The sequence below is a fragment of the Trichosurus vulpecula genome, chromosome 2 (genome assembly GCF_011100635.1).
Source record: "Trichosurus vulpecula isolate mTriVul1 chromosome 2, mTriVul1.pri, whole genome shotgun sequence".
Classification (NCBI taxonomy): Eukaryota; Metazoa; Chordata; class Mammalia; order Diprotodontia; family Phalangeridae; genus Trichosurus; species Trichosurus vulpecula.
Genome location: NC_050574.1, coordinates 356,424,131 through 356,451,676, shown reverse-complemented (window position 1 = coordinate 356,451,676; position 27,546 = coordinate 356,424,131). Strand labels below are relative to the sequence as shown.

The 27,546-nt window shown below is 36.4% G+C and overlaps 1 protein-coding gene across 3 annotated transcripts in view; it reads right to left on the bottom strand.

Annotated features, from left to right (window-relative positions):
• The window catches only part of CBLB (Cbl proto-oncogene B), a 229,127-nt gene that overhangs the window by 95,107 nt on the left and 106,474 nt on the right, over positions 1-27,546 (bottom strand). For all 3 annotated transcript variants that reach the window (XM_036745974.1, XM_036745975.1, XM_036745976.1), the window contains exons 6-7: positions 9,123-9,244; positions 4,824-4,961 (exon numbers count right to left, since the gene is read on the bottom strand). In XM_036745974.1, coding sequence (XP_036601869.1) covers positions 4,824-4,961; positions 9,123-9,244 — 260 coding nt within the window. The remainder of the gene's footprint in view (positions 1-4,823; positions 4,962-9,122; positions 9,245-27,546) is intronic.

The window sequence follows — 27,546 nt, the reverse complement described above, 5'->3', positions numbered from 1 at the left end:
AATTTCAAAAAATGCATAGTTAACAAGATCCAATTGAACATGGGTTGTTACCTTGATTTATTTTTTTTCTCCCAACATTAAAGGTTAAGAAACAGATGTTCTTTTTAGATTTTGGGAAAAGACTTTGTGTTTCAGTTGACTGTGTATATTAATGTGCGTGTGTGTGCGTGCGTGTGTGTGTGTGTGTGTGAGCGTATGTGCTCATGTGAGTGATTTGAAAGTTAAATGTAGAATATCATGCTTACTTCTATTATCAAGGACAGAAAGCTAGGTTGTGGAAAACCTACAAAGCAGCAAAGGTAAAACTTTGACTTCACTTCCCAAGTAGTGGGGAACCACTGAAGTCAACCTATCCTGTTAAATTATTTTCCTGCCAATTTGGAAAGCTACCCTGAAAAAAGGTTATACATGTACAATTTTGAGTGAAATTAATGTCCTCTCTTTTCTATATAAAGTTTAAAACTACAATCCCCTGGCAACGTGTCCTGGGGGGCTCACTCTTATGAACAGCTCTGTCAATGACCTGATAGAAGCATCTAAGAATACACAAAACATCTGGAGGGCAAACAAATTACCTAGAATTCAACACCCTTTTGATGGGAAACTTTTTTTTTTCCAAAATAACTTTGGAAAGATGGGGAAAAAAAATTATCTTTAAAAAGTGGAGAAACTTCAATAGGAACAAGTGTAAAGTGACTGAGAACAAATTGCACCCACTTTAACTTGGCAATCTCTCTCCTTTCTATACTCACTGCCACCTACTCTATTTCAGGCTATCATTCTCCATTTAAAAAAACTAGTTTATAATTTTTGTTTCTATAGCACCTTCATTTCCAAATAAATCTCTCCCCTTCTCCCCTATGCAGTAAGGCATCTTTTGTAAAGACAACAACAAAAAAAATTACAAAAGAGAGAGAGAGAGGGAAAAGCAGTTAAGAAAAACTAAAATATCAACTGAGACTGACAGTATAGGCAATGTTCCACACCCGTAGTCCAACATCTCTGCAAAGTAAGAAGGGAGGTATACTTCTCCATTGACATGTATAATTTAATTACAAAACATGTCATTTGGAACTGGGGTTTTTTGTTTTGTTTGCTTTTGTTATTGTTTCCACTGACATAGCTTTAGTAACAGTGTATCCCTTATCACCTTCTAATTGACAATGGCAACAATCTCCAAAATGCTCTACTCTCATTTTCAACTCTTCAATACCAATGTCAGTATATCAATGAATTAACATTTTTTATAAGCACCTACTATGTGCCAGGCACTATCAAATTAATTTTCTTGATGTAGAACTAAGAATATATCACTGTCTTACTGAAAAACCTTTAATGTGTCCCTCCTGCCCAGAGGACAAAATTGAAACTCTTTAGGCCTGACATCTGAATCCCTCCATAATCTGTTTCCAATTTACCTTTCCAATACAATATTACACTACATAATGGTTTTATACCACACTGGAATAGCTAAAATGCCTCAGAGATACTCCCCTTTCCAAAGACATTTTCCCATCTCCGTGCTTTTGGCATATTCCATTCCCTCTACTTGGAATCCTTTTTTTCTCTCTCCCTTGTGTAATAATCTCCCTATTCCCCCCTGCCCCCAAACCCAATTCATTCAAAGAAGAAAGGAAATATCTTCTCTTCCATAAAGTGTATGGAGAGGATGGTTTCATTTTTGTCTTTATATCTCCAACACCCAAATGTCCACTAAATCCTATTGGACTAAATTTAAAGATTTCCCTCCTCTGACCTCTCCTAAGAATTTGTTTTCCTTACATACTCAAACCCTATTTTATATTATATTTATTTGCATACATCTCATCAAACTGGCTTACATGTTTACTAAGAGCAATAACAGTGTCTTACACCTCTTTGTGTCCCATCCCGACTCCCCTGTCATCCATCACAGGACTTTATACAAGGTAAGTACTCAATAAATGCTTATTGAATAAAATTTTTTGGGGGGGTGAGGAAATGGTACAAGCAATACTAACATAGGATGGGTCAGGAAGAGCTGGGCAAGATAAGGACCTAGGGGAGGTGGTCATAGTTGACTACAATCTGAATGAGTGAGCCATGCAGTGCCATTTTGGGGGAGGAGGGAAGCCAACATGATCCTGGGGTGTAATAAAAATGATGACATGCAAGGGCTGGGGGGTAATTTTTTACTTTTATACCCTCATTAAGGTATTGTGTCCCATTCTGGTCATCAGACTTTTAAAAGCATGTGGAAAACCTAGAAAGGATTCAGAAAAAGAGTGACAAGGAAAATTAAAGGTATGGAAACTAAGTTCCAGAGGAAATGTTAAGGGAATTGGGGCTGGTGAACCTATAGGGAAGAAGGCTACTTTCTTCAAGCACATGGAAATGAAACTGACCCACTATTTTCCATAACTGTAAGGACTAAACAAGAGGAAAATAGTAATAAAGTCAGCTCTCATTTGGACTTTAGAATAATCATTTCAATATTTGCCAAAAATGGTATATATTGAAATTGGCCAAAGTATTCTTAGAGCTTCTATCCCTATTTATGATCATTAAAATAAAATGCCATCTATCTTGGATATTTTACACATGTAGTTTCTAAACATTTTATGATCACATATATACACATATATTCATAATGGCTTTAATAGGTTTCTAAAGCACTCTACAGAAATTATCTTGTTGATCTTTACAACAACACTGGAAGGTAAATACCCCAGATATCATTATTGCATTTTACAAATGAGTAAAGTGAGGCTCAGAAAGGTTAAATAAAATAACTTCCCCATGTTCTCATGATGCCAGAAGAAGCAAAAGAATTCAGTTCTTTGCTGACCAAGTCCAACACATCTTCTACAACACCATTTTGCAGCTCCTTACTTAAATATGTGCATACACACAAACAGAGCTAGCATCAAAATCATTTACAGGTACTACCCAAATCCAGTTAATGTGTTCTATTTGGTCACAAACTGGTAGCAATTTATTACAAGGTGAAAAAATGCGTCACATCATAGTCCTGAAATGTTAGTTGTTTTAATCTATCAGTTAGAATGTTCTAAATTTAACTACTGCACTGAACTACTTTTATTAACATTGTTATAATTTTACATTCTTAGTTTCTGGCTTTTACTGGGTATCATCTAGCTGCCTGGCTATAGATATTAGCTATGAAAAATGGTAGATTATGGCAAAATTATCCCATCTATGGTCCATTTAGACCAGGAGTGGAGAAACTACTGCCTGCCTGGGTTTTGTTTGTTTGCTTGTTTTTAATGAGTACAAGATAAGAATGGTTTTACATTTTAAAATAAGGTTTATATTTTAAAATACTAAAAAACAAACATTCTTCACTCACAGGCTATACAAAAACAGGAGTGACAGATTTGTCCCATGAGCCAAATTGACCGCGAGTCCAGGGCTTCTTAAATTTTTTCCACCTCCCCTTCAGCACTTCTTAAAGTGAGGTCGTGACCCAGTTTAAAAAACACTGAGACCATTACCTCTGATAAATGTTATAGAAAAAATAGCCAATAATACCTACTAAAACACACACAAAAATCCTTAAACATACTCTAGGGAAATGTATAAATAATACAAATATAAACAGCAAATTTATACAAATATTAGTTTCAGATGCTCATTAATACTTACTGCTATACATATTAATCCTAATTATCTCTTAAAATCCCTAGGCAAAATAAAATAAATCTTTCCCCTTAAATCTTGCTGTTCCTTTTCTTTTCCATGGTTGACCTAGGAATTTAATGAATCACGTTTTCTTTTACAACTCTGGTGGACTGCCTCATGCTGGGTGACATATCCACGTTCACTGCTGAGCAGCTCAGATCACCTATGCCCTCTGAGTTACTCATCACAGAACTTGCAACAGAACTTAGCAAAATAGAGGAAAAAGTAAAATAGAAGAAAAGGAAGAAGAAACGTGTGATACCGAAACGGAAAGAGTAGGGTATCTATTTTCACTGATAGGGAGTCTACCAGATTCCGAGGGCTTTATGTAGAGTTAAGAGCATTATTAAACTGAGAAACAATAATAGTATATGTTTTATATTGACAGAATGGTATGCAAGGTATGCATGTATGTATGTATATAGAACTGTATGTATGTACATATATACATATGTATATGTATATGCATATATCTACTTCGGCTTAGGAAACTAGAATATGATATATTTTTATCAGGATAAGCTATTTGGACATCAAGCTGGTGTTGTGACCAATGATAATAGTAATAATAAGGATAATAATGATAACTAACATAATATAGCACCTACTATGCACCAGGCATTCTGCTGAGTGCTTTACGATTATTATCTCACTTGATCCCCCAACAACCCTAGAAGGTGGGCGCTAAATAAACTATGTAAACTTAGAAACTTCAAGACACTTGAAACAGACACACATATTAAGTTTTACTAAAGGCAATGGCAAAAGTGGAGTGAAACAGCTACTTTTCTTTTGACAGACACTACCTTGGTATTTATTTTGAAAACATTTCAGGTAACACTTACTTCTCTCTCAATGACATATTACTAAATTCTAGATATTCTAAAGTATGTTTGTTTTGAATTAATTTAGTCAACTTAGTAGTTTTGGAGAGATAAATAATGAAAAGATTATAATGAATTTTAACAAAGATTACTTTTTTCAAGAACATAAGTAAATGATGCTATTCAGTTGTTCTCCAAGACTCCCACAATCAAATATCTCACCTACTTCATACATTAAAAAACATTCTCTAATTTTCAATCTTATGAATAACAAAAAAATGAATTGATACCTTTAACTATAAAATGTTTAATACTTACAATCCTTCCCTGCTACCATCAATCAGGGCTTGAAATAAAGGCTTATTGTGAGGTATGGTCTGTAAGATGTTACCATCTCCTGTGACATATCCAATGGCCCACTGTCCCAGTCGAGTGCAACTCAACCTGAAAATGTAGCTGAATAAAAGGGGGGAAAAGGCTTAATCTTTTATACAAGATTCTTATCTATTAAATATATCTAGCAAAAGAGAAAATATATTCCAGTACAGCAGTCAGTCTAATTTAGGAGTCCTGGAATCTATTTTCATCTTTTATAACATGTTTTGTAACCTGCTATAAATTCCCATTTCTTAATGAAATAAGTCACTGATAGTTTTCATTTACTTATTTTACTGAAGAAAATTAAAATTATAATCTATTGTTCTCAGACCAAAAAAAATGAGATATGCTTGCATATTAGCATCTAAAGAAGCATTTAGCAATATAAAACCTCATTTTGAACAATATCTTGCCTATACTCTTTAAATAATATCTGGGTTTTTTTCTATTTTATTAGGTAACTTGCTTTGAAAAAGGCTTTACTTTGCAATTATGATGACCATTCTATTTCTTTTCTTTTCTTTTTAAGGAGCAAATTTTCAAAATATGTCTGAATTAATTAGTAAGTAGCTAAAATATTTGAGTTCATAGCAGCTATTTAACCCTGTCAAGCTCAGTATTTCACCTAAGTAGTCAAACTGTTCAGTAAGATAAATCAAAGGAAAAGGCTAGTCTTAAAATTAACTCTCCATGGCAGGAAACATTAGCAAAGCTTTAAGTGTCTTTTTTATTATTTTAAAAATTTCAGACAATTTCTCTTTACAACTTTACAAAATGGAACATAGCAAAATATGTTGCCTTCACACTTGTCATATTCTTTATATTTGAATTTTATGATCTGTTAAACAGATCAAAATTGGGTCAATTAATTTTGTTGGATACATTTAAACAGCTTGACTGCCTAAATGTATCCAACTGAAATAAAAATCTTCTGATATATAATGGTTATTGACGAACCAAGTACTGTAAAAATAACTTTACAAGCCAATTAACTATATAATAGTGGCTATGAACTCTGAATTTAATCAACTTGTACACTTACTAGCAGAATATGATTGATTCAAGCTAATTAGACTTGGCCCCTTTTCCCAGAAGCAGGGTGGGTGCAGATTTTTAGGTACAACTAACAATCACCAAAGAAACTGTCCCAACTTAGGTGTGCACTCTTATATGGCTTACTCATGACTGAAGCATTCACAAAAGGCATATAAGTAGCTTATTTATGATTGAACATATAGGAACAGATGTTCCAGTTGGTGGTAGGAAAGAGAGTGGACCAATCATGGGCATTCTATAGCCTGAGCTTAGCTATACAGCTCCTATTTTTCTCCTGAAAACTGTGATAAAGCCTAGAGTCAGGACAAATGGATCCTTGGATGGTTATGTTACAAAAGTGCATAATTCCCACTATATCCTTTTGACTGGATATCACCAAATTAGTTAGGTAATTTCCTTGAGTGTGAACCACATCCCTTTTCCTAGAATAATGAGGGAATTACTACAATGATATCTAAGAATGTTATATTTAGAAAGGCCTATCATTTCATGATTGTTAGTAACTATATACTTAACTCTAGGAAGTACCAAAAAATCACATAATACTGTGAGCAGCACAGACAAGAGAAAAACAAAACCTGACAAGATAGGCACCTGAATGAAGTAAAAACAATTCATCTCACCCAATGGAAGAGATTTAATCCTGGTTTAAACACAACCTCTCACCTCTTTTGGGACACAAAAATTTCAACTGGGCTCATCATTTCTGCTCTTTTTGAGTGCCCCAGATCTTTCTTTTCATGTTATGTGAAATTCCAGATGGAAGAACCATTAAAATGTTGGAGTTTTTCACATTTTGCTTTATTTGTTCTCCCTGCTCCCTGGGCATCATGAAACAGTCAAAAGGTCTAGGAGGCTTTCAACATAAACTTTTCCAGTACTATTCCAAAATCTGTTTTTTGGTAAAAGTATTTCAGAAATCATGGCAGTACGTTATTATGGGCACATCAAACATACAAGATACTTGAAGCAATAAAATCACTACATTGTGGCACAACACCAACTGTTGAAGGTACCATGCATTTTTCCAGTCTCAAAGACTTAATGTTATCTATCCATTCCTCACCCAACAAATCCAACCAGTTGCCAGATCTTGCCTTTTCTACTTCTATACCATCTGGCCCTTTTTCACTACTCACATAGCCTGACTTTAGTTTAGATACTCTTCACTTCTCCCCTAGACTACTGAAGTGACATCCTCCTTGGTCTCCCTGCCTTAAATCTCTACCCCACTTCAATCCATTCTCCACACAGCTGCCTTAAGTCAATTACTTCAAGGATGAAATAATAACACTTCTTTTTAAGCCTTGCACAATCTCACCCCAAGCCATCTCTCCAGCATCACTGCACATTAATGGTTCTACCCCCCATACTTCATGATGCAGTCACCCAGTCAGTAAACAAACACTTATTAGGCATTTATGTACATTGTGCCAGGCAAGCTCTGAAGATAAAAAGAAAGGCAAAAACACTATCCTGCCCTTAAGAAGCTCAAACCTTAGCAGGGGAAACAACATGAAAATAACCGTGTACATACAAGACACATTCAGCCAAACAAGCCGTGTCTCCGCTCCTCCCACCTGGCATTCCATTTCCCACCTCCCCATCTTTGTGCTGGCTGTCCCCCATGCCTAGAATGCTTACCACACTATTAGACTGCATTTGAAAAGCTTTTTAAAATAATCACACAAAACAATAAGAAATTTTTACAAAAGTGGCCCATTATAACTAACTCCTAGGTACTGTGCCTATTTGCTTTAATGGAACATTGTAATAAATAGGAACATCACTAAATATAAATAATATAATTCAACTAATGTTTATAACATGCAAAGCAGTTGCACTTTAATGAAAATGGCCTAAGACCACAATTAGAAACTTCTGTCTAGGGCTGGTACTAATTAGCTGTGTGGCTATGGAAAAGTCATTATAATACCCTAGTCCTCAGCCTCCTCATCCCTTAAAAAAAAAGACAAGGCTAGACCATCTATTTCCTTTCAAGACTGAAATGGTATGATTCTAAAACAGCACAATGGACTAAGGGTGGGAAGAAATGCAGGTGGGTAATTTCTGGGCCTAAGTTTCTTTAGATAGGTAGGGACCACTCTAGTTCTAACATCACCATGTTCTACAATTTTGTAGTCACTACAGTGACTGATAAAGATGGTTCTACTATGAAGTCTTACGAAGGGGGAGGTCAGTGTAGGCCAATGGTTAAGATCAGCTTCAGGAAGGAGGTAGGACCTGAGGTAGGCCTGGATAGATAAAACAATTTGGATAAGTGGAGGGAAAACAAATGGCCATTCTAATTGGGAGTTTTGAAAAGGAAGAAGCTATGAAGTCTTGAACCATGCTATATTCTAGGAAGAATGTGCACACTGGCCTTGCAATTCTATATAAGAAACTTTTAAATTGGCTGGTCTTCTCTCAACACTTCCAGAAAGAAAAGTTATAAGCTTAGTTCCCAATAAGCTTTTTTAGACCTGTGAATTTATCTGTTAGGGAATAATCCCCCAAATCTTTAGTATCTTTACAATATTTGCCTTTCCTATAGTCCTGATTTCTTAATCTCAAATACTTAAGAAGTATAATGTGAACAGTCCTACGTATACATTTATATACATGCATATTACGTGTAAAGCACATTATGGATGCAGTTTGCCAATAGGTTAGTCTTTCTTCATGATTAGAAAATTAGTAAACTGGGCCTTTGTTTACATTTTTGTTCTCAGAATTCATTTAGGGATTTTTAAGCCAAGCACACCAAAAGTGTAGCAAGGCCACCACCAGTATATCACTTTTTCAGAAATGAAAAAGCAGAAATCACTGGTTTGTCAGGTTCAATAAACACTACTTTTGATTTGCGAAGATTACTTCAATCAAAAAGCATTTATTAAGTATCTAATATGTGCTAGGTACTGATAGGAAGCTCTAGAGATACAAAGGCCAAAAACATTCTGTGCCTTCAAGGAGCTCACATTCTAATGGAGGAGACAACATGAAGGCAATACATACAAATAAGACAACTACAAGACAAATTGGAGGGACTTTCAGAGGGAAAACAACAGCATTATGGGGAACCTTAAATCTACCATGCAAATTAACACAGGAATATTTGTACACAGTTATAATTTTCAAAAATAATGAGTTATTCACAAACAATATAACATAAGGATGTCTCACCTTCCAGGTTTGGTGCTGTATTTCTGTAGCCGTGCTTTCACTTCATCATACGTTAGAAATGCCATGTAACCAGGATGTGTCACGGCTAAAAAATTCCAATTCCGTAAGATGGAACCCCAAGGCTTTAAAATGCAAATAAAGAAATGGGATTAGTTGGAAAATGCTATATATTAGTTACAGACACCGAGAAACATTCAATTAACTTTCTAATTTCTGCAGAAAAATTCCAGACCAGGCTGGGGAACCTAAGGCCTCGAGGCCACATGTGGCCCTTCTAGATCCTCAAGTGGGGTCCTCTGACTGAATGCAAACTTCACAGTACAAATCCCCTTAATAAAAAGATTTGTTCTGTAAAACTTGTACTCAGTAAAAAGGCCACACTTGGTGACATAGAAGGCCACATGTGGCCTCAAGATCCCAGGTTCCCCACCCCTGTTCTACACTCTTATAGTTAATGTGAGGAAGTGAGGTAATATCCATGGCTCAATGTCCAGTGGCATTGTAAAACAAGGATGCTGGACTAGACGACTTCCATAGTGCCTTCCAGCACTAAATAAATCAATGATCCTAAAGTAAGATTCAAGGAGCTAAGACCTATGACATAATTCAGTTTTGTAGGTTAAATAGTGCACCTTGTATGCTAAGTCCTTAAAAATATATGTTGAATTGTCCAGGGTAAAAACGTGCAGCTTCCTTAGACCTCCAAGTTTATTTTGTATAATTTTCTAAACAAAAAAAACTTAGATGTGATTTTTGATAATATAAAGAATATAGGCTTACATTCTTATTTGTGGGGGGGTGGGGATTTTATAGATCAGATTGGGGAGAAGAAGTTTTATTTGCTTATTACAAACACAGAAATGGTTACAATGCACTCATACCACTTAGCAAAACTGTTCCACTGTTTACATTCAGTCTCATGCAATGTAAGAAAGCTAGAAGATTTTTAAAGTTTTTTTCCCTTTAAAACAACACTTTGCTTGAGCAAGAAATATGAACATCTTGTATTTTCTATTAATTGTAAGTTGTCAGTCTTATCATTTGCAATTTAGTACACTGCTACACCACCACCACCAGCACTGCAGGGTGTGAACAATGGAAAAAAATAACAATGGAAAACTCTAAAGGGAAAAAAAGATTGCGCCATCATTGCATACATATATTAAGGAGGAAATGCAATCAATATTTTTACAATGTACACATAATTTCCATTATATACAACAGTTTGAAGCCTGAAGGAGCAAATTTTGGACATTTAATACAGAATATAAGTTTAATACTCTCAAATGACAAATGAAAAAAAACTGAGTCTCAGGTAAGTTAGTCTGTCCAAGTTCAAACAGGGAGTTTGTAGCTGAACCACAATTCTAGCCTATTTACTGATTCTCATTCTAGTACTCTTTCCTACACCACACTATTTCTACAATATATATGAGTTTAGTTTTAGTCAATATGAAAACTCAAGTATCAGGATGGAGATTGGTTGGAGATCCCAGTGAAATGTAGCCTCGGGAAGGCTCAGGGGGAACATGATAGCTGTCTTAAAGTATTTGAAAGGCTTCCATATAAAAGAGGGGGTAAACTTGTGATGTTCAGAGAGCAGTGCCAGAAGCAATGAGAAGAAGATGCAGAAAGAAAAATTGAGGCTGATGTCAGGAAAAGCTTCCTTATAAACAGACTAGCCCCCGCCCCTGAAAAAGAGCTACCTTGACACTTACTGAGTTGTCCTTGACTGAAGACCCTACAAACAAAAGTGAAGTATGTTATACTGGGAATTCCATTTCAGCTATGTGTTGGACTAGATGGCTACTTAGGTGGTTTCTAACTCAAAAATTTCATGTATCTGTGATTTTCATTCTGGACTAAATCTGTGCTTTCATCAATGTGGAGAATGCCTGATGAAGAGTTCCCTTCTATCATTGCTGAGCACTTTGTTTACAATTTACAGTCTTGGGGCAGCTAGGTGGCGCAGTCAGTAGAGCACCGGCCCTGGAGTCAGGAGGACCTGAGTTCAAATCCGGCCTCAAACACTTGACACATGTACTAGCTGTGTGACCTTGGGCAAGTCACTTAACCCCAACTGCCCTGCCAAAAAGCAAAAAAAAAAAAAACAAACAAACAAAAAAAAAACAATTTACAGTCTTAAAAAGCTGCTGAATTTGTCAAATAGCTTTATTTTTTTTTAATTAAGATTTTTTTATTTTTAATTTACAACACTTTGAGTTCCAGATTTTCTTCCCCCCACCCTTCCCCAAGACAGCATGGAATCCGATATATCTTCTACATACAACTTCACATTGAACTTATTCACACAACAGTCAAGTTGGAAAGAAGAATTATGACCCATGGAATGAATCATGAGAAAGAAGAAACAGAACCAAAAAAAAAAAAAAAAAGACAAAAATAAAAGAGAAAAAAAGGTGAGGGGAAGGTGAGCATAAACTACGCCTCAATCTGCATTCAAACTCCATACTTCTTTCTCTGGATGTAGATAGCTCTATCATGAGTCCTTTGGAGTTGTCTTTGCACCTTGTATTGCCCAGAAGAGTGAAGTCTATCAGGGTCAGTCATCACAGAATCCGTAATCTGTGGCTGTGTATAATGTTCTCCTGGTTCTGCTCCCCTTGCTCAGCATTATATGGTATAGGTTTTTCCAGATCATTATGAAGTCCGTATCTTCCCCATTTCTTATTGCACAGTAGTATTCCATTACCTTCATATACCACAGCTTGTTCAGCCATTCCCCAATTGATGGGCATCCCCTTGATTTCTAATTCTTTGCTACTACAAAAAGAGCCACTATAAATATTTTTTGTACATATGGGCCCTTTTCCCACTTCTGTAATGTCTTTGGTATACAACCCTAGAAATGATATTGCTGGGTCAAAGGGTATGAACGTTTTTATAGCCTTTTGGGCATAGTTCCAAATCGTGCTCCAGAATGGTTGGATCAGTTCACAACTCTACCAGCAATGTAACAATGTTCCAATTTTCCCGCATCCTCTCCAGCATTTATTATTTCCTGTTTTGTCATTTTAGTCAATCTGACAGGAGAGATGTGGCATCTAAGAGGTGCTTTGATTTGCATTTCTCTAGTCAGTAGTGATTTTGAGCATTTTTTCATATGCCTATAGATATCTTTAATTTCTTCCCCTGAAAACTGCCTGTTCATATCCTTTGACCGTTTCTCAATTGGGGAATGATTTGTATTCCTATAAATTTGGCTCAGTTCCCTGTATATTTTAGAGATGAGGCCTTTATCAGAGACACTAGTTGTAAAGATTTTGTCCCAATTTTCTGCTTCCCTCCTACTCTTGGTTGCATTGGCTTTTTTTAATTAAAAAAAAATCAATGTAACATAATCAAAATTATCTATCTCTATATCTCTTATTGTGTCATGAATTATTTGCTTTCCCATAAATCTGATAGGTAAACTATTCCTTGTTCTCCCAAACTTTACTACTACTGCTTATAGTATCAGTCTTTATTCCTAAATCATGAACCCATTTTGACTTTATTTTGGTATATGGTGTAAGATATTGGTCTATGCCCAGTTTCTGCCCTACCATTTTCCAATTTTCCCAGCAGTTTTTGTGAAATAGTGAATTCTTAGCCCAGAAGCTGGCCTCTTTGGGTTTATAAAAGAATAGATTGCTACAGTTGTTGACCGCTGCGTCTTGTGTACCTATCCTATTCCACTGATCCACCACTCTGTTTCTTAGCCAGCACCAGGTAGTTTTGATGGCTGCTGCTTTGTAGTACAGTTTAATATCCAGTATGGCTAGGTCACCTTCCCTAGCATTTCTTTTCATTAATTCCCTAGATATTCTGGACTTCTTGTTCTTCCAGATGAATTTTGTTATTATTTTATCCAACTCTGTAAAATAAATTTTTGGTAGTTGGATTGGTATGGCACTGAATAAATTAATTTAGGTAAAATTGCCATTTTTATTATAGTAGCTCAGCCTAACCATGAGTAACTGGTATTTTTCCATTTATTTAGATCTGACTTTATTTGCATGGAGAGTGTTTCATAATTATGTTCATATAGGCCATGGGTTTGTCTTGGCAGATAGACTTACAAATATTTTATAGTGTCTAGAGTAACTTTGAATGGAATTTCTCTTTCTGTCTCTTCCTGTTGGTCTCTGTTAGTAATGTATAGGAATGCTGAGGATTTATGTGGGTTTATTTTATATCCTACAATTTTGCTAAAGATGTTTATTATTTCAAGTAGTTTTTTCCTTCACTCTCTAGGATTCTCTAAGTAAATCATCATATCATCTGCAAAAAGTGATAATTTAGTTTCTTCTTTGCCTATTCTAATGCCTTCAATTTCTTTTTCTTCCCTTATTGCTACAGCTAACATTTCTAGTACCAATTTGAATAGCAGGGGTGATAATGGACATCCTTGTTTCACCCTTGATCTTACTGGGAATGCATCTAGCTTATCCCCATTACAAATAATGCTTGTTGATGGTTTTAGATATATGCTATTTATAATTTTAAGGAAGGCTCCATTTATTCCTCTGCTTTCCAGTGTTTTTAATAGGAATGGGTATTGTATTTTGTCAAAGGCTTTTTCTGCATCTATTGAGATGGTCATATGGTTTCTGCTAGTTTTGTTGTTATATGATCAATTATGCTGATAGTTTGTCTAATATTGAACCAACCTTGCATTCCTGGAATAAATCCTACCTGGTTGTAATGTATTATTCTTGTGATAAGTTGCTGCAATCTTTTTGCTAATATTTTATTTAAAATTTTTGCATCAATATTCATTAGGGAAATTGGTCTATAATTTTCTTTCTCTGTTTTGACTCTTCCTGGTTTAGGTATTAGTACCATATTTGTGTTGTAAGAAGAATTTGGTAGGACTCCTTCTTCACCTATTTTCCCAAATAGTCTATAAAGTATAGGAATTAATTGTTCTTTAAATGTCTGATAAAATTCACATTTAAAACCAACTGGCCCTGGAGATTTTTTCATAGGGAGTTCAGTTTCTTTTTCTGAGATAGGATTATTTAGGAATTTTACTTCCTCTTCTATTAACCTGGGCAATTTATATTTTTGTAGATATTCATCCATATTCCAAAGGTTGTCAAATTTATGGGTGTACAATTGGGCAAAACAATTCCTAATTATTCTTTTAATTTCCTCTTCATCAGAGGTGAATTCACCCTTTCCATTTTTGATACTGGTAATTTAATTTTCTTCTTTTTTTTAATCAAATTGACCAAATGTTTATCAATTTTATTGGTTTTTTTTAATAAAACCAGCTCTTTGTTTTATTAATTCAACAGTTTTCTTAAATTTTATTAATCTCCCCTTTGATTTTCAGTATTTTTAACTTGGTATTTAATTGGGGATTTTCCATTTGTTCTTCTTCTAGCTTTTTCAGTTGCATGCCAATTCATTGATCTCCTTTTTCTCTATTTTACTTTATTTATTTGGTCTGGCTGCTCCAGGCGCAGCCCCCACTGGGCTCTGCTCTGCTCCACTCCCAGCTCCATGGTAAGCCTTACCCAGCGACCATCCAGGCTCTCCTGGACTGGAGCCCTGCTTCCCTCTGCTCTTCCGTGGGTTCTGCAGCTCTAGAATTTGTTCAGAGCCATTTTTTATAGGTTTTTGGAGGGACCTGGGGGGGGGGGGGGGAGCTCATGCAAGTTGTTGCTCTCCAGCCGTCACCTTGGCTCCGCCCCCTGGCCCACTCATTCTTTAGAATTAGTTTATTTTGCTTCCAATTAATTTTTAGCTTGTTTTTCCATGGTTCTTTATGATAAATAAATTTTATTGCACCATGATCTGAAAAGGATGCTTTGACTATTTCTGCCTTTTTGCACTGTATTATGAGGTTTTTATGCCCTAGTACATGGTCAATTTTTAGCAGGATGTAGTGTCTTTCCTTACCTCTTTTAATTAGATCTATCTTTACTTTTGCTTTGTATGAGATTAGGATTGCTACCCCTGCTTTCTTTACTTTAGCTGAAGCAGAATATATTTTATTCCAGCCTTTTACCTTTACCCTGTATGTATCCCCGTTTCAAATGTGTTTCTTGTAAACAGCATATTGTAGGATTATGGTTTTTAATCCATTCTGCTATCTGCTTCCATTTTATGGGAGAGTTCATCCCATTCACATTCACAGTTATGATTTCTATCTGTGTCTTTTTCTCCATCCTATTTCCCCTGTTTATGCTTTTATTTCTCCCTTTCCCCTTCCACTCCTCAACAAAGTTTTGCTTTTGACCACCACCTTCCTCAGTTTACCTTCCCTCTTGATTCCCCTCCCTTATCTTACTGTTTTCCACTTGCTACTTCTTCCCTCCCTTCTGACCACCCCCCTCCCTTTTTTTCCCCCTTTCCCCTCCTACAGCCTGTAGGACAAGTTAGATTTCTATACTTACCAGGGTATGTTATTCCCTTCTTGAACCAAATTCAATGAGAATAAAGCTCAAATACTGCTCTTCTCCCTCCCTTCTTTCCCTCTACTATAATGTGTTTTTGTGCCTCTTCATTTGATGTAATTTACCCTTTTCTACTACCTCCTTACCTCTTCTCCCAGAACCCTCCCTTTACATCTCTTAATTATGTTTTTTTATCCTTATATCAGTTATTTTATACAGACATCCACAGTCTATGTGTATCCCTTTCAATTATCATAATAACTGTAGTATTCTCAAGACTGACATATCTATGTACACAGATATATAACAAACATAAGATGATACAATCCTATATAAAGATGTAAATAATTTGCCCTTATTGATTAATAAGGTTTGTGGGGTTTTTTTATCCCTGTTTACCTTTTTATGTCTCTCTTGAGTTTTCTATTTGAAGATCAAATTTTCCATTGAGTTCTGGCCTTTTCATCAGGAAGGTCTGGAATTCCCTTATTTCATTGAATGTCCATCTCCTTGCCTGAAAAATTATGCTCATTCTTGCTGTGTAGTTGATCCTTGGTTGTAGTCCCAGCTCCTCTGCCCTGCAGAATATCATATTCCAATTTCTCCTATCATTTAATGTAGAAGCTGAGAGATCCTGCATGATCCTGACTATAGTTCCATGATATTTGAATTGTTTCTTTTTAGCTGCTTGAAATATTTTCTCCTTGACTTTGTAATTCTGAAATTGGGCTATAATATTTCTTGGAGTTTTCATTTGGGGTCTCTTTCGGGGGTGATTGGTGGATTCTTTCAATGATTATTTTACCCTCTGGTTCTAGGACCACTGGGCAGTTATCTTTGATAATTTCCTTGAAGATACTGTAAAGGCTCTTTTTATCACTGTGGATTGCTGGTAGACCAATAATTCTTAGATTGCCTCTCCTGGATCTCTTTTCCAGGTCAGTTGTTTTTCCAATCAGGTATTTCACATTTTCTTCTATTTTTTTCATTCTTTACATTTTGTTTTACTACTTCTTGATGCCTTGTAGAGTCATTAGTTTCCACTTGCTCAATTCTAATTTTTATTAAGTTGCCATCTTCATTTTGCTTTTGAGTCTCCTTTTCCAATTGGTTGATTTTACCTCTCAGGGTGTCATTTTCTCTGTTTAGATTCTGAATCTCCATAGCCATTTCGCCGATCTTATTTCTTAAAGACTTGATTTCATCAGTGGTATTTTTTTCCATTTTTTTCCTTTACCTCCCTAATTTGGTTTTTAAAATCCTCCTTTAGCTCTTCCAGTAATGTTTTTTGGGCTTGAGACCAGTTCACATTCACTTTTGAGGTATCAGATGTGGGTATAGTGTCAATGCTACCCTCTTCCAAATTGGTATTTTGATCATCCCTGTCTCTGTAAAATGAATCAATGGTCCTCAGTTTTTTCATGTTCTTCTTCATGTTGGTTAGCTTTTTCCTGGCTTTACAGTGAATTTCTGCTTTTGGGACTCAGGGTTCTCTGTCCCAGGTTTCTTGTTCTGGGAATTGTGAGTCTAGTTACTGGCTTTGTGTATTGTAGCCTTCAGTTTCCTGAGGTGTGGGGGATGGGGTCTGGCTGCCTGAAGTCTCCTCTTCCCCTGGGGCTGCTCTCCAGCAATGGTCTCAGCTGTGTGTTGTCTGTGCTGGTGTCTTGCCACTTCCCCTGGCTGTGCAGAGGTACCTCTGGGCTCCTGGTGTTGACCTCTGCTGCAGGCTCTGCCCCTCTGGGACTCAGGAACTCTCACTGCTTGGCCACTGAAGCCCCACTTCTGTCTCCTCTATTCCAGTGTTTTTTCTGAGGAATCCTCTGGGTTGGAGGGAGGGATTAGAGCCATTTACCTAGCCATTATATCTCCCGGAAGTTCAAGAAGACGCGATTCTAACCTTTGGGCTGCAAGCCTCATGAGTTGATGTCTCACGGCTGGTGGCATTGTGCTGCTGCCTCTCCTCGCTTCAACAGACTTCCATCCTGTGTTGGGAGGCCTGGGGATCTCCGCTGGTTCGGGCACCCAGCTTTCTCCCAGCTTGTCTCGCTGGTTGGTTTCTGCAGCTGCTGCTGCTTTGGTGCTGTCTGGTGCAGCTCCACATGCCAAGTGCTCTCCCAGTCTATAGATCCACCCCGTCGACCTTCCGGACTCTCCTGGCTTGGAAATTTGCCCCACTCAGACTGCTAGTGGCTTCTAACTCTTTCAAATCTGCTCAGATTCACTTTTTTAGGGGAATCTGACAGAACTTGTGAGAGAGCTCCGGTAAGATGTTGTTTTCACGTGGCCATCTTGGCTCCGCCCTCCGCTTTATTTTTTTATTAGCAGCAATATAAGGATGTTCAGAAACATAGTAGATTTTTAGTTTGAATTATTTCATCATTATCTATTTAATCTTGTTACATGTTCCCTGGTTACCACAGGAGAAAGGAGTAAAAGCAGCCGCTGTGATAGACAATATTGCTTGAGGGGGCCAGTAATTCATCTCTTCAATATTTGTAGATCTGAGCTTCATTTATTTCAAGAAGTTGGCTGGATAATCTACCTAATGTGGCATGTTATCGGTTCTATCACAAAAATATTCTACCTAAGATTAAAAAATAAATAAGCAGGAATATAGGATGCTGAGATAAAGTTGTAATAATAAATTCAACCTAAATGTGAGAAAAGTTCTTTTAATTCCAAAGAATGGTAATAGAGAATTGCTGTTTTTGTTTCTTAGGAGAGATATGATGCTCATTATCATTAAATTTCAAATTTACAAAGGACATTCTTCAAGGATTATACCCCTTGTGAGGAAAATAATAAAGCAAAGAATGAGTTTATAATAAAAAATTTTCAACTTCTTTGACACCTCCTCAGGAAATCTCCTTATCACACTGAAAATCTACTTGAGGAGAACAGGAGTGATGCCCTGGAGAACCTCACAAACCCATCATCCCTTGTAATGGCAAGGAAAGTGGGACTTCTAGCTGTTTTTTTCTTTTGGAGTGCTTCTCTGCACTAAAGCAATCAAGTGCCTTTGATTGAGCCTTGCCTTTGATTGAATCAAGAGTCTTTGATGACCTGCTTAAGTCACAAGAAAGCCTAAGTCACATGAGTTTGAGTCACATGGTTGTGACACCCTCTGACCCTGAAGAAGTGTATATATACTCTGAGGTTAGCATTTTGCTTTGGGGCTCATTCATTGGAAGAGTGGTGGTGTGATTTGGCAAAAGTAGACTGGGTAGCCATTAAGGAGCCCTGTGGCTTTGAAAACCCAGATGTTGGTGCTTCTCTCTCTCTGGTAACTATGTATGTATTGCTATGGACAAACAGGCAGAAGCCCTATCTGCTGATATGTTATTTGCTCTGTTTATATAATTCCTGCTTGTGTTTTCTCTGAAGTTCAGGGTGCTGACGTTTTCCCCCGAACTAAATGAATGATATATGTATATTTAATTAAAGTGAGATTGTAAACCCCTTAAAAGTTCCTTTCCTTAGAAAAGCAGATCAAAGAACCTGTGCTAGTAGGCCTCCTGTGTACTTGTTTTGTTGGTCTTACACCTCCAGATCAAATCCAAAGCAGCTGCTAGTAACATTGTTGTTACATCCCTCTAATCCTGCACTAAAGAATCTATATACTTGGGGGAGGAGAAAATGAATTATTTCAATTTTCAACTTGGACACATGAGTCAAAATTGCATAAAATAATACTTGGGGGAAAAAATCAACCTAAGTAAAACACTGGGGAAGGCTCTTGCAATTGGCATTAGGTCCCCCCCTCCCCTTCCTTTTTTCTCTAAAAACAAGTAAGCAACTTGAGAACCATGTGGAAGGAAGAAAACACTCTGCATGCAGAATAAAAATAAATATTTGGTCTACTCCCAGAAAAGGTCATATAACTTGACAAATCAATGTTGAATTTTATCAAGAGAATGCAAAGATCAAAACACAAATGAAAAATGAAATTGATGCTGTATACCAAGTGTTACCACAATTATAAAACGTTTTTCAAATAATATAGAGGGCCAAATTCTAACTGTAGAAATATCTGTGTAATAGAATTTGCATACTATGCTTTCCTGGTGAAAATAACCCACTCAATATAGGCAGGAAAACATCTTGAAAAAATTAAAATGTTTTGACTACTTATGTTTAAAGGAAGTCAAAGGTCAGTATTTCTAAGAATAAATAATATTTTGTTTTTAGATTTCGAAAAACTCTGTTGGCTAGCAAACTACCACTAGATCGTTTGGAAATTTTAAATAAAACAGTAATAATACTAACATGCTGAATGCTCTTTCTAAATTCCCAATACTAACACTTACATAGATAACTGGTTATGGACCAATTAGGTACAAAGCCTATCTTTTCCTTAGAGTAGAAGTCTTTGAGCTAAAATTTGTAATTATAAATGTACCCACTAGTACTGCCAAGGACACAATGGGGAGGAGAGCAACATGTTCCTATGATTTTCAAGGTAGAATTTTCAATGCATTTTCCCATGCAAAAATATTAGTTTAAATAATAACTAGCGTTTATATAAGCATTTTAAGGTTTGAAAACCACTCTATAGACAATGTCTCAAGTAACTCTGGGAGTTAGGCATTATAAATTTTTCCTATTTTACAAAGGGTGAAAGAGGTCAGGAGACCTGCTCAGGTTTACAGTTAGATGTATGAGGCAGAATCTGAACTCAGATGTTCCAGACTCCAAGTTCAATGTTCCTTCCATTGTACTAACTTGGAGACAGAGGGTCTGACTTTAAGACCCAGTTCTGCTACTTATCCCTTCAACATATCTCTTAGCCATTTCCTTACCTGAAAATGGGGATACTACTTCTACAACCCAAGTCAGTGCTGCTGAATCAAATGGATGGCACATTATAAGTCATTAGATAAACGTGAGCTGCTGCTGCCACCACCACCACAGTCACCATCATCATCATCCTAGGATTAGTGTTCTACTTAAAATAAATGCAAACTAAACAGGTTTATAATATTGTTCAAGTTCTAAACAACCAGTTTTTCAAGATAGAGTAGAAGAAATCTAGCCTTTTAAATTGTATGTTGAAAAAATATTTCTAAAACCTATTATACCTTTTCCTACCTCCTTAAATGACTGTACTAGATAGAATGCTTATGTGTTTGCAAGTATAGATAGACCCAGACAAATGGTCTATTCACTGGTCAATGCTGTAGAGATTTCAATTCTACCTTTTCCCCCTCACCCCAACCACCATTTAAAAGCTTTCAAAATAGACTGCTTTTCATTCCTTCAGAGATACACTGATGATCCCAGAGATGATAATACTAAGCAGAAAGTGAATAATTTTATTAATTTTACTTTGATGATTTAATATAATTTAGTAATTTAATATGCTATTTAATATATTCACCAGAAAGGAATGACTTTTTTATTTAAAAGTTTCCTTTTATCCTCAGTGCAATGCTCCTTAAGAGAAAACATGCAAACCTGTTAACAAATATAAGAAAGCCCTAATTATAAGCAATCCTAATGCTTAGGCTTCTGGAAGATTCCGAATCCAGAAGTAACTGTCAATTACCTCCACTCTCATGAATAAATCAGTTCCAGAACACTTAGCATTGCTGAAGATCTAAAGATTACAATTGGCTGGAAATGCCCCCGATCTCTAATACAGTGGTCCATAGTTAATTTCAGTTTAAGGCATCATGGCAAAATAGTTTCTATGGCAGCCTGAATTAATAAGTCTCCCCTTCCACTCCTGATGAACATAAAAAAGAAGGCAGTGCCCTTGGTTCAACAGTTATCAAGGTCAGGTTTATCTACTAATTTGAAATTTGGTTATCATGCTTATGATTTTCTTTCATTCACATACTCAATGATGTTTGATTCATTTCAAATTAAGTGCCTACTATATGCAAACCATTATTATGCAAAAGATTACATAAATATGTTGGCTCACTTAATCTATATATTTTCTCTTAGTATCAGTAGCTCAATGTATTGCAGCATTTGATAATCCTACAAGTTTTCAAGCCTCCCTAAAAAGTATACGCCTACTATAAGGGTTTCTTCCATATTATAACTAATCCAACCCAGCAAGCTTTTCTTAATTGTCTATGGTGTCCCAGACCCTGTGTTAGGTGCAAGCATAAAATGACAATTTTTTAAAATGGCATCTGCATATGAAAAATGTAAAAAATTAGGCTTATAAGTGTTAATTTGAGGAAGAGAAAAAGACTGCTAGTTAACTACTAAGGAAAAATTAAGAAGGTTTCTTCTTACACATGAGCCTTGAAAGTCAGTTATTCTGAAAGACAAAGGCAAGGAAAGAGTGCATTCCCAACAAGGCGGGATGGTGCAAAGATATTGGGCAGAGTGGAATATGTGGTATTGAATCTAAGAAACAAAAAGTAGGCCTGTCTGGGTGTAACAGAGTATGTAAAGGACCACAATGAAGTGCCATCCTAGACAGGTAGGTTGATTGTGAAGAGCTGTAAATGTCAAGTTGAATTCTTAACCAAACAAGGTTAAGAGGCACTTATTAAAGATAAATTAGGTAATTCCAACCACACAAAATTGAAAAGGGTTTTCACAAAAAAATTAACTTGTCTAGGAGAGGAGAAGCAGTTAGCTCATGGGAGAAAAAAAGGTTTTGATATCCAAGATATATAGACACTAACAGAAAAAAATAAGACCAAAAGCTAGTCCTCAATAGAGAAGTTGTCAAAGGATATCAACAAACAGGCCTTAAAAAACTGTCAACTATTAACAATCATATGAAGGAATGCTCCAGATCTCTTCTAATAAAAGAAATGAAAAAGTGTCCTCATTAACCCCTCACTCTCTCTTCACTCCCCAATATCTAATTTTTGCCAAATCCTGTCACTTCTACCTTTACGTTATTTCCCTTATATACTCCCTTTTGTCCTCCCAGACTGTCATTGCTTTGGGGCAGATCCTCCTCACCTCGTGTCTAGACTACAACTGCCTACTGGTTGGTTAGTTGCCCTTCCTCAAAATCTCTCCTTACACCAATCTATACTCTACTCAGCTATTAAAGCTATTTTACAAAGAGCAGGTCTGACAAGGTCAATGTCACCTCCCCCCTTTTCCCTTTTAATAAACTCCAGTGGTTCTCTATTATTTCCAGGATCAAATATAAAATCTTCTGCTTGGCATTTAAAATTCATCATAACCTGACCCTTCCTACATTTCCAGATTCAGTGACACTGACCACCTTGCTATTCCTTGAACAAGACACTCCATCTCTTGACTTTATGCATTTTCACTGGCTATCCTCCATGACTACAATGCTCTGCCTTCTAGCTTCCTTCAAACCGCTGCTAAAATTCTACCTTCTGCCAGAGACCGTTTTTCCACATCTCTGTCCTGTTCCTGGATTCACTCTGAAGTTACATCCAACACCCTACATACATCTTACGTGTACAGTTGCGTGCATGTTGTTTTCCCCATTAAACTGTAAGCTCCTTGAGGGACAAGTTTTTTTTAGATCCCCAGAGTTGAGCACAGTGACTGCCAATATTAAGTACTTAATAAATGCTTTTTAAATGACTGATCTATGTATTTATTTGCATATGAGCAGTTAGGTGACACAGTGGTTAGACTCCTTCTGAGTTCAAATCCGGCCTCTTACACTTACAAGCTGTATGAACCTAGTCAAATCACTTTAACCATGTTTGCCTCATTTCCTCATCTGTAAAATGAATGGCAAACCACTCCAGTATCTTTAGCAAGAAAACCCCAAATGAGGTCACAAAGAGTCAGACATGACTGAAAAACAACTGAACGAGCTCCTTTTCATAGCACAGAATGAGAAATATATTTTTGGACATGGACAATGCTTGACTATATGCTACAAGAGTTTTGTTTTTCTTTTCCAATTATGAAAAGGTGAGGAGATAAAATATAGTTTTGTTAATTGAAAAAATTTTTTAAAAGAATGTGAGCTGAGGGTAGGGACTATGATTTTGCTATTATGAGTTATCTCATTTGTAAAGCCCCTAGCACAGTGCCTGGCACATAATAAATACTTAGGAAGTGCTTGTTGACTGACTGTTATAGGGTCTTTGTTTTTCCATTAGTCAAAAAGTATATGAATTATAAATACAAAGTGCTTCTATCATAAAGCAATTAGAATTAAGGTAAAGTCGGCAGAAGCAAAGATTTTAGAACAAGTAAATAACTAGCAGATACTACAAATTCCATCATTTTACAAACAAAAGAGGCAACTGAGGATCCAAGTAATTAAGTTACTTGCCCAAGATGAGAAGTGTTGAGGTATCATGAGAGGTTGAAAATTTCTTTCATATTTCCACATCACAAGAAAAAAAAGCTTACATAAAGCTCTTACTAAAGAGTACCCTTATAAATGTTCTTCAAATAAAAATAAAAAGCAAAAGCAAACAATACCTTTTCTACAGTAGTAGCATTTAAGTCCTAGCATATGATACATGAAAAGTATTATTCTGAAATTACGAAAAAATATAAACTATGAAGTTTTGTTGACAAGAATTCATTTATTCTTCTACTAAAGGATTCTCTTAAATTAAAAGTTAATCTTTGACAATCCAGTTCCCTTAACATAAATAAGACTCTCTGATCCTCTAAGTCTAGTGCCAAGTATGGTCATAAATCACAATGGCAAAATTCTAATAACACAGTCAACAGGAAGACCAATATTCTATTCCAACAGCTGTTGGAAGTATGTATCAACCAAAATAAATCTCCTTTCATGGTAACAAAATGATATATTACTAGGCTTAAATACAAACTTGCTTTTCTAATCATTTTTATAATAGCTCCATAGACAGAATCGCAAAAATTTAGGGAAGTGGGATGGTATAGTGGGAAAGATGCTGAATTGGGAGCCAGAATAGTTGGGTTCAAGTCTTAGCTCTGCTTCTCATTAGCTTGTTGACCTTGGGCAAGTCACTTAAGATCTGAGAACCAATTTCCAGATGTGTAAAATGAGGAGGCTGGACTACATGATATCTATGTCACCAAATCAATCAAATATCCCTTTAGAGACTAAAACAAAAGGCTACCAGGATTAAAATATAAGCCTACTCTTCTGATCATTTCTTTTTACTACATGACCTACCTGTTCCAGGCCAACAGCCTTCCTCACTAGAACTGAGTTTTTCATGCCTGCAAATTCTACATTGAAGTACAGAGGACAGAGTTCATCTGTGGTCTAATCTTAGTGTGGGGGATTGGGGACAAGTCCACTAATCTGCAAGCTTATTTATTTTTATTTTTTGTTTCTTTTTTTTTTTTTTTGACAGGGCAATTGGGGTTAAGTGACTTGCCAAAGGTCACACTGCTAGTACATGTGTCAAGTGTCTGAGGCTGCATTTGAACTCAGGTCCTCCTGGCTCCAGGGCCTGTGCTCTACTCACTGAGCCCTCTGCAAGCTTATTTAAAGGGATTATTCTAATTAGGTACTCAGTTCAGTTGTTTTACTGCTCCTGAAGGAACACAACTTTTATCAAAATCCTTTCAATTCCAGAGTCCTATACTAAAGACCCAGTCACCCTCTTACAATACAGGTAATAGTTCCATTAAGTTCAGGTACCACTTGTTCAGCCACCCTACAACAAATGGTCATTTTATTTACTGTTTTTTGTTAACCACAAAATGTGTTGCTATAAATATTATAGGTGTATAGGGAACCTTTCTTTTCTTCAGTGGCCTCCTTGATGTATATGGAGTTGGTGATTTTAAGGAGCAGCTTGAATACCTTCAGTAATATATAAATATAATAATAGTATGTAATATTATAAAATCTAGATCTAAAGCTGGAAGGAACTGCCAAAGTCATCTAGTCTAACTCCCTCATTTTACCAGCGAGGAAACTGAAAAGCAAAGAGTTAAATGACCTCTCTTCAGTAAGATCTGATCTCTCAGTCCACCTCTGGTGTACTTTCCACTGTGCACCAAGGGTTTTGATGAGAAAGATACTAACTTTTATATTTCCCAAAGAGTACTGACAAAAAAAAAAGTGGGCCTAAATGAAAAGATATAAATCTTCACTGAATATAAGGCAGAATTTTGCAATTCTCAAGGTTGTAAAGTTGTACTATTTCAAAGACATATTTCTGGACCATCTTTAAGAAATGAATAAATGTTTCCTGACTTATTGCAACAGCCTATTTTCTAATTGGTCTCCCTGCATCAAGTCTCTCCCTATGCCAGTTTCTCCTACATACTGTGACCAAAGTAATATTTTAAATGCAAATCTGACAATGAGAATTCCCTACTCAGTCAAATGTTGGTCTCCTATTCCCAATAAGACAAAATATGAACTCCTCTTTTTAGCTTTTAACATCCTCACAATCTTGCCCAACCTAGCTTTCCAGCCTCAGAGGACATTACTTCATTTTTAAACACTGTTCCTATCAAACTGGCCTTCCCTCTAGAACTCACGCATGACACTCCAGGTCTAGGTCCTAGCCATCTCACATGCCTGGAATGATCTACTCCTCACCTTCACAACCCAGAACTCCTTCTTCTCCTTTAGGACTCAAGTATCATCTTCTACAAGATGCCCTTCTGGATCTCTGGAACTGCTAGTGACCTTCCTCCCACAAGACCTTGTATTTAACTACTTTCTATATATTAGTACTTTTTTTTTATATTTATGTTGCATATTTTTATACATGTACTTGTTGTTGCCTCTCCCATTAGAATCTAAGTTACGTGTGATTATGGATTATTTCATTCTTTGAACTTGTATAACTAGTGTCGAGTGTGGTCCTAGCACAGAGAAGGTAATTAATAAAAATACTTGTTGGTCCATTAATTGAATAGTTATTTATCATGGATTATCAGATGATCATGGATTTATGCCTGGAGAGGATCTCAGAGGTTATCTGATCCAATGCCCTCATTTTATCAAAAGAGAAATGTCAGGCCCACCTGAGCTGACTTTCCCAAAGTCACACAGGCAATAAACAGTAGAACAGGATTCAAAATTAGGCCTCTGACTCTTAATTCAGTACTCTTTCCAAAAGTGTCTTCACTGAATTATACTCAAAATAACTATGCCAGAAAACATAAGTCATCTTTCAAGCCTTTGGCAAGATGGTGAGCTTAAGCCTACGATAGTTAGAGTTCACTAACCAATCTGGTAAAGACCTGGAGGGAAAAAAGCCTGCTAGGCAGGCCTGTTCTCAGAAAGGGCTGCCTTCAGATCCAAAAGCCTCCCTGCAGCTACTAAGTATGAACCTCCATCAGGCAAGGCAAGACATCTAGCTTGCCTACTTTCTCCAAGAGCTTATTTCATTACCCATTCACCTACCTTGAATTATTCTGTATCCATTTGCCTAAAGAACTGACATCCTACTGCATATGCCTACATTTAAGAGTTCCTTAAATATACAACTGAGTGAAGGTATTTTTGTTCTGTAATATCTGTTGGTGAAGTAGTGAATTGGTCCAACCATTCTAGAAAGCAATCTGGAACCATGCCCAAGGGTCTATAAAACTGCGCATATTGCTTGATCCAGCAATACCACTACTAAGTCTGCACCCCAAAGAGATCAAAGAAAAAGGGACATATATGTAGAAAAATATTTATAGCAGCTCTTTTTTGTAGTGGCAAAAAATTGGAAATTGAAAAGATGCTCATCAATTGAGGAATGGCTGACCAAGCTGTGGCACAGGGTTGCGAAGAAGTACTATTGTGCCATAAGAAATCATGAGGGGGTAGGTTCAGAAGAACAATGGCAATACCTATATGAATGGATGCAAAATGAAGTGAGAAGGAGTGGGAGACCCTTATGCACAGTAACAAGAATATTTTAATGATGATCAACTGTGAAAGGTTTGGCTACTTTGATGAATATAGTGATCTAATACAATTCCAAAGGACTCATGATAAAAAAATGTTACCCAACCCCAGAGAGAGAAATGATGATCTTGGTTGCAATATGAAGTATAATTTTCTTGCTTTATTTTTTTGGGATTTTTTTTTGTGATATGGCTACTATGGAAATATATTTTGCATGATTTCACATGTATAATTCATA